Consider the following 10,494-nt stretch of genomic DNA (forward strand, 5'->3'; position numbering starts at 1 on the left):
GTTCCTTTTGTGTTGGACATAATAGCCTGGGATATAAAAATATTTTTAAAAGCGATCTCACGCTATAAATCCCTTTCTAGTCCAGCTAAGTTGGACTTGAAACTAGATTTTTTGTTTTTTTTTTAAAAAAAATTAAATGCTGCAAAATTAATTTTATTTCTTTATTTTTATATTATATTATAAATAATTATTTACATTATATAATATATTTTTTTTCCAACAAACTATTTATAATTAACTTACCTCAATTAATACACATAAAAAAGTGTAAATATAAAGAAAAAAAAATTAACTATCATAGATGTCACAAAGTTTACAATATTTGATAAAGATATATACATAACAAAATTAACAAATATTGTATTAGAAAAAAAGAATACATATTTAATTGGTATTGTAACTAAACATTTGTCATGAATAAATTTTATTTTAAAAAATTAACTAATGACCAATAATGCGATGACTCTGCAAGTGTGGAAGCATATCTGTCGCTCACTCTTCTCTCATCTCGTCAATCATAGCTTTTGGATATGGCTTTTAGTCTATTAGCTACAAAATATAAAAGAGAAATAAATTAATAATATAATAAATATAAATAAAACATAAATTTATATTTGATAATTATTTTACAAATATTTATGTACCTCTTTCTTAATATAGTCACGTCGATTAGGCGATTGAACTAGATCTTTTATCATCCTCATAATATTATAGCCACACTCTACATTACTTGGTTGATGAGGACACTACAATAATTTATAATTTAAATAAATACATCAATAATTTATTAAAACCTTGTCAAACAAAGGAGACTTCCAAGCCGCTTTATCCACATTTGACCTGCTTGTCAAGTTCCGATAGCAACAAGCATTCGTCGCATCCTTGGTCAACCAAAGACCATCTCGCAAATGCTATAAGTCTTTGTTGGCATTCACCAGGAAGACCTCCTTTGCTGTGAAAATAGCTGAGAGATGAACAAGACCTCCTCTGTTATAATAACAATCGAGGAGAGGAACAAGACCTCTTCTGTTCTGATAAGAGCCAAGGAGGCGAATAAAACATCATCCGCTGTGAAAACAACCAAGGAGACAAAGAAGGCCTCCTCTGCTGTGAACACAGTTGAGGGGAGGTTGAATACCTCCAAGGCTACAACTGAGGAAAGAATAGAGATTGCACTTATAACTATTTTGAGATGCACCCAAGACGGGGAAGAATTTGGCCCTGGATTGAGAATGTGGACTTGAGCCGAGATATAGAAGAGCCCAAGCTAAGGGCAGGTAGTGTCAAAAATAATGCCAACCTGGTTACTTCGCGATAAGAAGTATGCAATATTCACGCTTGAAAGTCAGCATTGTACCAGAATAAAATACTAACTTGGGGGAAAATGTTTACCCAAAAATTTGGCTTGATTATGTGGGCACTTTTGACGCATGGCATGAAGGAAACAACACGGGGACCTCGCATCGTAGGATAGGGCAGTGTTACCTGGACACTGAGGACACCCACTAAAATGAAGAACCATTAAGCTGAGGATGTCACGTGTAGATCACAAGGTTCAATCTGGGTCCAACATCAGTGTTGGGCGCCCATGTTGACATCTTGTGCCTTGTCTCGCATCAACTTTGGTTCCTATAAACTTCTTATGGGAAATATGCTAAGCCATTATCTTTAGATACATGAGAGACATGCTCAAGCCAAGTTTTAGACTTTGGAGATAAGTCTATGAGAAATAACACTTAGGAATCATGAAGCCCTAATGGGCTCCTAAGTTGACATCTACTCGATATGGGCGCACAATAGCTAGGTTTAGGTTCTTGGGGACATTCTTGGACCTTAGTTCCTTAAATATATCGAGGAACAATGCCATGCCATGATATTTTATCAGTGATATCCCAAAGGAGCCCAACTCAACTTATGGGCACCCAGGTTGACATTTCAACCTAGACACCAATTTCGTTTCACTTGGTGATGCCTGTGCGAATTTGACAAAAATAAAATATGTGGAGTACTTTTCACCAAATGAAGATTGAGAGTCAAAGAGACAAATTTTGGAGATGTTTCCCCACACCTGGGTGCTCAGTGCAAGCCCCCAGGATATCTTGGGGGCCTAAATTAACATATTTTCAACCTAATGCACCTAGGACATCTTTTTAGAGAAGTCTTCCAACACTACTACAAAAATCACTATTCTCGTTTGTCAAAAAATTGCTTTTTTCAAGGACCGTCGCTAATAAAAATAAGTGAGTGTCTAAAAGCGACACCTATAGTTGAGAATTCTTGTCAGTTTTTAATAGTCGTTGAGTATAGGCGATTGTTTAAAGCACTTACAAAATTGAAACTTTACACTTTTAAAATAGAATCCCCGAAAATTTTCAAACATCGGCTATACTATAGATGACAAATTCCCATTTTTAGTAAAACTCTCAAAATTTCTTAGATCTCATTTCATTTCTCTCTTTTTCTCAGCTCTCTCTATTATTATTATTATTATTATTATTATTATTATTATTATTATTATTATTATTATTATTATTATTATAACTTTGGAGTATAACTTTATCACTTCCTAGAAAGAGCTTCATCTTTTCATTCCTGTCAAATTTATTTAAGATAAAAAAAATCATATCTCTCTTTCTCATCCATTCATCTTCTTCATTCAAAAAGCCATAGCCGTCATCATAAAAAAAGCATACGCTGGAGCACTTGGTGGGAGACAAAACAACATTTGCTAGTGGTTTGGCCATAGATGGGGACACAGTTTGGTTGTAGACATGAGGGTAGAAGGTTCGAGGTTGTAGTCATCGGTGGGTTTAGTTTTTGAAGGTTCGGGGTTATGAATCTTCAACGTGAGATAGAGCAAGCGACTTGGCCTAACTTGAGATTTACTAAGGTTTAATTTTCTTCTTCTTTCATTCTTCTTTGAGATCGTCAATCTTTTTATGTTTTTTTTTTTTTTTTTTAATTTTCATTCTTCTCATCTTCAAATTGCAAATTTGATATGTGTTTTCTTCTTCTTCTTCTTCTTCTTCTTCTTCTTCTTCTTCTTCTTCTTCTTCTTTTTTACAGGTGACCGGTGGTCATTGGATTTTATAACCCCAAACGCTCGCGGTTACGACTTTGCTTGGCCACTATTTAGAAACTGCCGGAGACAAGGCTTTTTGAGTCAGATCCAACAGCCTTGAGTCTGGTTGAGGAGGACGAGCAGCCGCCAGTGGTCATGATTCGACGAACACCTCAGTCAGTTGCCATAGTGACATTCCATATGTTATATTTGGATTTGCAAGTATAGGAAGTTTTGCGAAACTGATAGCCATTCTTCTTAGTATTGCCGATAATTTTTCGATGTCGAGAAAAACTTTTTTTTTTGTTTTTTCACTGACGCCTATTCTACTCAGTTTACAATGGTCGAATAGGCGTTGGTCTTAGAAACTGACGGGAATACTATACCCGACTGTTAAAATTAGTCAGGAAATCCCAATTTTTTAGTAGTATGAGAATTTCCCTTATTTATTGTCCTCAATGAAGATTCAAGTGCTTTCAAAAAATAAACAAAGCCAACTAGAGCTCAAATTAAAAGTTAGGCACCGAGGGTGACAACTCCCCTGACATTAGGGACCTAGGTTGACATAGCCACCACGTTGGTGGTTCCGTCGATTTGATTGTGACTTTATCTTGGGCATTATTCTTGTGTTGCTCCCAAAACAAGATATGAGACTTGGAATCATGAGAAAATATCGTTCGATTGGTGATTTACCCCTAGGCATCACCAGGCACCAGCATGCAAGCACATTGGGCACCCAAGTTGACATTGGCGCGAGACTCAGTGTTCTGTCCATTAAATGACAATTTCACTTCGGGCATTGGTCTTATTTTTCCCCCAAAATAAGATTTCGATGCTTCTACAGGTTAATATCTCATGTACATGTGTCACACGCAAGTCCACTGACACCCATGTACACTAGTATCACCCAAGTGTCACCTAGTCGTCACTAGTGATTCACCTGGCATCACCCGTGCATATTAAGTAAAATTACCAAGAAAAGTTCACCAATGTCAAAGAATGAACTAAGGATAGCTATCAAATCATTCAAGCATCTCAAATATGCCTAAAGCCCAAGAAACCAAGTTCTGAGTGCCTTGGTTGATGTTTATGTCAGCCTGGGCGCCCAAAGGTTAGCCTCACCTCGCAATCAGCTTCAGCAGTGTACACCTCTCAATAAAATAGGTATATCTCTCTTAATTTTTTTTATCCAAATGGCACAAATTTAAGCTGAATATGAAAGCTCTTTTCAAGGCGGATCTAAGTATGTCTCACACTCCTGCACAATTCTATTAATTCGAGCCTTAAAATTAACTCGCGAAGTACTCGTGCAGGATTTTCAAGCAAATTTAGTGCGATTTTTCTATTATTTTATTGTAATTTAATAGGACATCTTTCGCTATAAATTGAAACTTTCCATTCTCTTTACAAAGCCAGAACTTCTCTCTGTTCATACTTTTTCTCTCTAAAATTGTGAAGTGAAGCTAGACTTAATAATTTTTTCCTGATTTCTCTTGTAAGACAATTAGCTTTTGTGATAATAAAAGCTCGAAGTAGACATAATTCTATCAGCATTGCGAATTGCGATACAAGGAGTGAACTACTATAAATTATGGTATTCTCTCTTTAGTTATTATTTTTTTCGTTTGTTGCTATTGCTTATTAGATGATACAAAATTAACATCATGTATATTTTAAGAAAAGAATTATGATTTTTTTAAAACAAAAAAACAAAAAAACAAAAAAAGTTAGGATGAAAAGAAAAAATTATGCACTAATTTTATAGTGTGGATTTTGGTGCACACCAAATTATACAATTTTGTGTATCATGAAAATAGAATAATGTGAAAATTCCACATCTTGGTGGAATAATGAATATGAACCCTCAGAGATGAGGCTCTCACACACATTATTTGGCGTAAATAATTTAGGAAGTCATGTAGCATAGTCTTTCCTCGCAAGTCCCAACTTTGATAAATCCAAATTTGGCAAAAATAATAATAATAAGCATAAAACGAAGTTTAATGGCAAAATTAATAAGAGCCATAAAAATCTAAGATAGGTATAAACATGTGGAGAAACTTTGAAAATATATCTGCAAATAAAACAAGAAAAGCAAAAAATCCAAACTAACAAATTCCGTGACTTTTTGGGTACACTTAATTATATATGAATACATTTATATATAAATAGATCTTTCTAGTTGTGGAAAGAAAGAGTGAAAAGGATACCCAAATTTAGATGTAAAAGAAAACGTACATTGCAGAACCGTTGAATTTAATGATCACTTGGTATAGGGGGACCATCACACATAACATAATTAAGCAAAAATAAAGAAAAGTGGTCCAATTGAATGTTAAAAATAAACTCCATTTATAGTATGGTCAACGTTGTCTACCATAATATGTGATCGAAACTGTGATATATCCCTCTACCTTTACTGCCCTATTAGACATTGCCAACTCATTCAAGTAAATGTAATTCATTCCTTAAAACACTTTTCTAATTTCATGTAAGACATTGGTGAAAATTGAATGAATACAATACATTACATTATAAAAAAAACGCGTACAAAGTTCAAAGGTGACTGACCGTCCAAAGTTTTTTTGAATGTGACCAGCTATAAATTAGAGTCTATTTCTCAATCACCTGAACTAGTTACTCTTTAGTTTCTTAGTAACTTTTCCTTTAACCAGAAAATTAGATATCTTTACCACTGAACGCAGTAATTCTCTACCATAAAATTTAAGTACTTTATAAATTTAATTACTATTTTTTAACTTTTGTTTCTTTTCACTACTTTGTGAATTTAAGATAATAATAAGAGAGAGAAAGAGAAAGTAGTAAAATTTGAGAATTTTAATCTAATTTTAGTTACAAAAATTTTAACATGAATGAAAGTTCAAGAGACATGATTTAGTAGATATGACATAATTGGTAGATATCAAAGTCTGAGAGCATGGTTTAGTACATAAATAATCACTGAAATAATAAAATTAAATAAAATTAAACAAAAATCCTTAAATCTAACAATCTCAATAGAATTTAAGGATATAATTTAGTACATATTAAAATTAAAGGAGAAAAATTACTAATTAGCTGTAAAATTATGGTAACTTATAACAGTAAGACTTGGCTAACTTCACAGCTAACACGTCGACATCTCTTTCTTTTTTAGCCATAAGACTTCTCTTTCTCTCATAACCAAACTAGATAGATTATTCTTCTGCCTTTTATTTCTTACTCTTAAGCTACACTTTGTTTTTTCTTCTTCTTTCTTTCTTTATTTATTTATTTCTACAAATTTTTAATTTAATTTTCCATCTGTCCTCTCTTTCTCTCTTCCATATTTATGTCTGTGATCCATTTTTCTTCAGACCCAACTGCCGTTTTTCTCTTTTCATTTTTTCACACAACTTTACAGGAAAACCTCTGTTTTTTTTTTTTTTTTTTTCCCTTCTTGGGTTTTTTATTTTTGATCTGAACTGGGTTTGGATTTTCTAGAGCTTTTTTTCTGAAAAATAATCCATTCAGGAAGTGGGAATTTTTTATTTTTTATTTTTTTTCCCATTTCAACCTCTTCAAAACAAATTTACCATCTGAAAATTTTGATAAAGAGATCGAGAGAGAAAATATATAAAGAAAGAAACTGAGGAATTTTGATATGATGTTGGATCTTAATGTTAATATCAACAACGGTGCCGATTCAACCTACGAGAAGACTAAGGAAAGAGGAGCAGAGTTGATGATAATGGAGGTAGAAGAGAAAGGTTCCACAACCCAAATAATGGAAGATTCTGGTTCCTCTGGTTCTTCGGTTGTTAATGTTGAAATCGATGCTCTGAGTAGTACTACAACTATTACTACCTCTAATAGCGTCTTTAGAGAAGAAGACTCTTCCATCAATGTCACGAACACAACATCTTCGACATTTTTCTTTGACATAATGAAGAGAGAAAAGGACTGTAACAACGGTGCCACTGCCGGGAAAGAAACTAATAACATCTCTCCGCCGGGATTTCTAACCAGGTCTTTTTTCCCGGTGGCCGGAGAAAAGGTTGGGAATCAGTTCGTTGAAGCCGGTTCTGGGTCGTCTTCCTCGCGACCTCAGTGGTTAAACTTATCTTTTGCGGATTCCGGTGGAGGAGGCGCCGCCGTCCAACCGCCGGCGGATGTTAAAGTTTTGCAGCAGAAACAACAGATAAAGAAAAGCCGGCGGGGACCAAGGTCCCGGAGCTCTCAGTACCGTGGCGTTACGTTTTACCGGAGAACCGGCCGGTGGGAATCCCATATTTGGTGAGTTTGTTTCCATGGAAAATCAACAAACATGTATATATATATAAAAATATAATATATAATTATATTATATTTACTAACTTCATTTTTCTTCTTCTTTACTTTTTGGAATACTTAGGGATTGTGGGAAGCAAGTATATTTAGGTACGTAATTTGGCTAATTATTAGTTTCTTTTTAATTATAATGTAACTAATTTCATGGCAAGAGGATTTTGTTGATTTGTTTGTTTTTTTTTTGTTTATTCATTTATTTATTTATTTATTTATTTTAGGTGGATTCGACACAGCTCATGCTGCTGCCAGGTATGCTTAATTATTTACTTTTTTTGTCTTTTTTTTTTCTGATAAAAAAATAAACATTTGTGTAAAATATACATATATATTTGTGTGTATATAATGTTAGCTAAATTGGGTTATTGATCATCATTATTTTTTCTAACTTCAGAGCTTACGATCGAGCTGCAATCAAGTTTCGTGGAGTTGATGCTGATATCAATTTCAATGTAACCGATTACGATGAAGATATGATGCAGGTGCCACATATGAATAAATATGTATAGTATATGATTTATATTTGTTTATAGTTAAATTTTTGTATTAACAATTTCTGTAATTTTGAAAATTTTTGCTCTTATTTGAGATGAAAAACCTGAGCAAAGAAGAATTTGTTCAAATACTTCGACGACAAAGCACTGGATTTTCTCGTGGGAGCTCAAAATATAGAGGAGTAACTTTGCATAAATGTGGTCGATGGGAAGCTAGAATGGGACAATTCCTAGGAAAAAAGTGAGAACCATTTCTCATCTAATTACACAATTATGTATTATTATGAGAGTCAAAACATTGAGAAAGTTGGTAGTCATCACATATGTGGTTGATGGTAGTGTTATGCATACAAAAGAAGAAATGCCTTAATGGGCACTCCACTTTTGTATCTATAAAATCATGATCCTTCTTTGCAGGTATATTTATCTTGGATTATTCGACAGCGAACTAGAGGCTGCAAGGTCCTCATTTGTTCATGAATATATTTGAAGAATTCAATATTGTCCTCTAATATTGACAACATTTTCTTTTTAACTCGATAGAATAAAACACATTATGCCTTTGGCTTGGCTTTTGTTTGGTGGGGATTTAATCCAACACAAGTTTTTTCTTTTATCTTTGTTTAAATTCAGGGCTTATGACAAAGCAGCCATCAAATGTAATGGAAGGGATGCAATTACCAACTTTGAGCATAGTACTTATCAGGGTGAGATAATTTTAGACACCAATGCACAAGGTACTAAATTTAATGACTTTATAGCTAAAGGAGTTATTATCTAGTACTACAAATATAACAATTAATTCTTCTGTTGCAAAAATGCAGGCAATGACCACAACCTTGATCTGAACTTGGGAATTTCTCCACCATGTGATGGTCCAAAAGGGCGTGAGTACTCTTTTGGTCTTGGGGACACTCGTGTTCATTGGAACCCTCGTGAAGGACCTCACAGAATAAGACCGATAATGGTACATTGATTTTAATAATAGGCACAGTTTAGAAAGTGCAGTTTTCTTTCCTTTCTGATATAAAAACTAAAATTAGTATCCACTACTCCCAACAGATTGATGGGCAGTCATCCCCACATATTCTACCTCCCAACTAGGGCTGTACATCGGTCGGTTTAGTCGGTTTATACTATATATTTTCCAACCCGACATAAAGATCGGGTTATAAAATTCTGCATGCAAACTGCCCAATTTAAAAAAAAAAATTTCTGGACCCGACCAACGGGTTGGGCGGGTTGGGCGGGTTAACCCGCCCAAACCGAGTTAGGATTTTTTTTTTTTTTTTTTTTTTTTTTTTTTTTCAGATTCAACTAAAATAAAAATTAATAACATTAAAAACATAATATTCCAAATCTAAATTCAATTTAGGGATTGGGTTTTTTTTAATATATATTATATATTATTATATATTATATAATATAATATATATATATATAAAAAAAAAAAAAAAAAAACTCTTAATCGGGTTAAATCGGTTTGGGCGGGTTCATTGGGCGGTTTGGGTCAAAATTCAACCCGCCCAATTTACAGATTGGGCGGTTTAGAATTTTGTCAAGTTATGTCGGTTTGTATTTTTTTTCGGTTTTGTCGGTTTGGTTTAGTCGGGTTATTCGGGTTGGGCGGTTTACGAAAATTTCTGTACAGCCCTACTCCCAACCATGCTGCTTCAGCTACATGTTCAGGAGTGTATCCAGCCTTCTTACCAAAACATGAGGTACTTTCTTTCGCATCATCACAAACTTGCCAAATACTTAAAGTTGATTATCTGAAACACTTTTTTGGGAGATACAGGAGATGAGAGCAATGGCAGATGATCATCAAAAGAGGATCGAAGCCGCCAATTCTTCGCAGGGTTTTTTGAACTGGGCATGGAAAATTCATGGCAATGGTAGCAACACTACTACTACTACTACATCTAGTTGTGTAACAGCCATGCCTACTTTCTCCATTGCAGCATCATCAGGATTCTCATCTTCCACATCTTTGGCTGCTCTATCAGCTACCAATAATATAAATCCCCAAGCCAATTTTGTTCAAAATAATATTTGCCTTAGTCCTAGTATGCCCATTACCACCACAAATTCTGTCACAAACAATTTTCACAACTCACAAATTCATAGAGGCTAAACATCAAACACCTTGAAGAAAAGCAAGATGTGCTAAAAAATTAATATTTTATATTAGATGTAGTTCTGTATTACTTGTACTACGTGTAAGAGATTTTTTCTTTCTTTCTTTCTCTGAATGCCTCCCTCGTAATATGCCAACTATTTTATTGATCACTGATTTTGCTACATTGCAATGTAATAATATTTCTTCATTGTAATCTTTTGTATATATAGATTATTTTCTTCAAAATGATCACTTTCTTTATTTGTATTTTTTTCGTTTTGAAATAACTGTATACAATATAATTATTATGCAGTATAATTAACATAGTAATTACATGAAAAGCATTAATATTTAGCATCTTAAGGTTTTTTTTTTTTTTTTGAAAATGGAATGCTGTATTAAGAAGAGCAATCGCTCCTAAGGATAGACATCAAATCCATAGGCACACAATTAAATGGAAACATACGTTCAACTAAGATACGAGAGTTCTGGGC

At 33.8% G+C, this 10,494-nt stretch overlaps 1 protein-coding gene across 1 annotated transcript; it reads left to right on the forward strand.

Annotated features, from left to right (window-relative positions):
- Nucleotides 1–6,277: 6,277 nt before the first annotated feature.
- LOC115708151 (ethylene-responsive transcription factor RAP2-7) lies at nucleotides 6,278–10,267 on the forward strand. The gene is made up of 10 exons (XM_061108435.1): nucleotides 6,278–7,336; nucleotides 7,455–7,480; nucleotides 7,609–7,639; nucleotides 7,782–7,869; nucleotides 7,977–8,122; nucleotides 8,515–8,618; nucleotides 8,706–8,848; nucleotides 8,944–8,972; nucleotides 9,530–9,602; nucleotides 9,680–10,267. Exons 1-10 carry the CDS (start codon nucleotides 6,705–6,707, stop codon nucleotides 10,013–10,015), a joined length of 1,608 nt encoding a protein of 535 aa, XP_060964418.1. The 5' UTR covers nucleotides 6,278–6,704; the 3' UTR covers nucleotides 10,016–10,267.
- Nucleotides 10,268–10,494: the final 227 nt, after the last annotated feature.

This window comes from Cannabis sativa, chromosome 1 (assembly GCF_029168945.1).
Source record: "Cannabis sativa cultivar Pink pepper isolate KNU-18-1 chromosome 1, ASM2916894v1, whole genome shotgun sequence".
NCBI lineage: Eukaryota > Viridiplantae > Streptophyta > Magnoliopsida > Rosales > Cannabaceae > Cannabis > Cannabis sativa.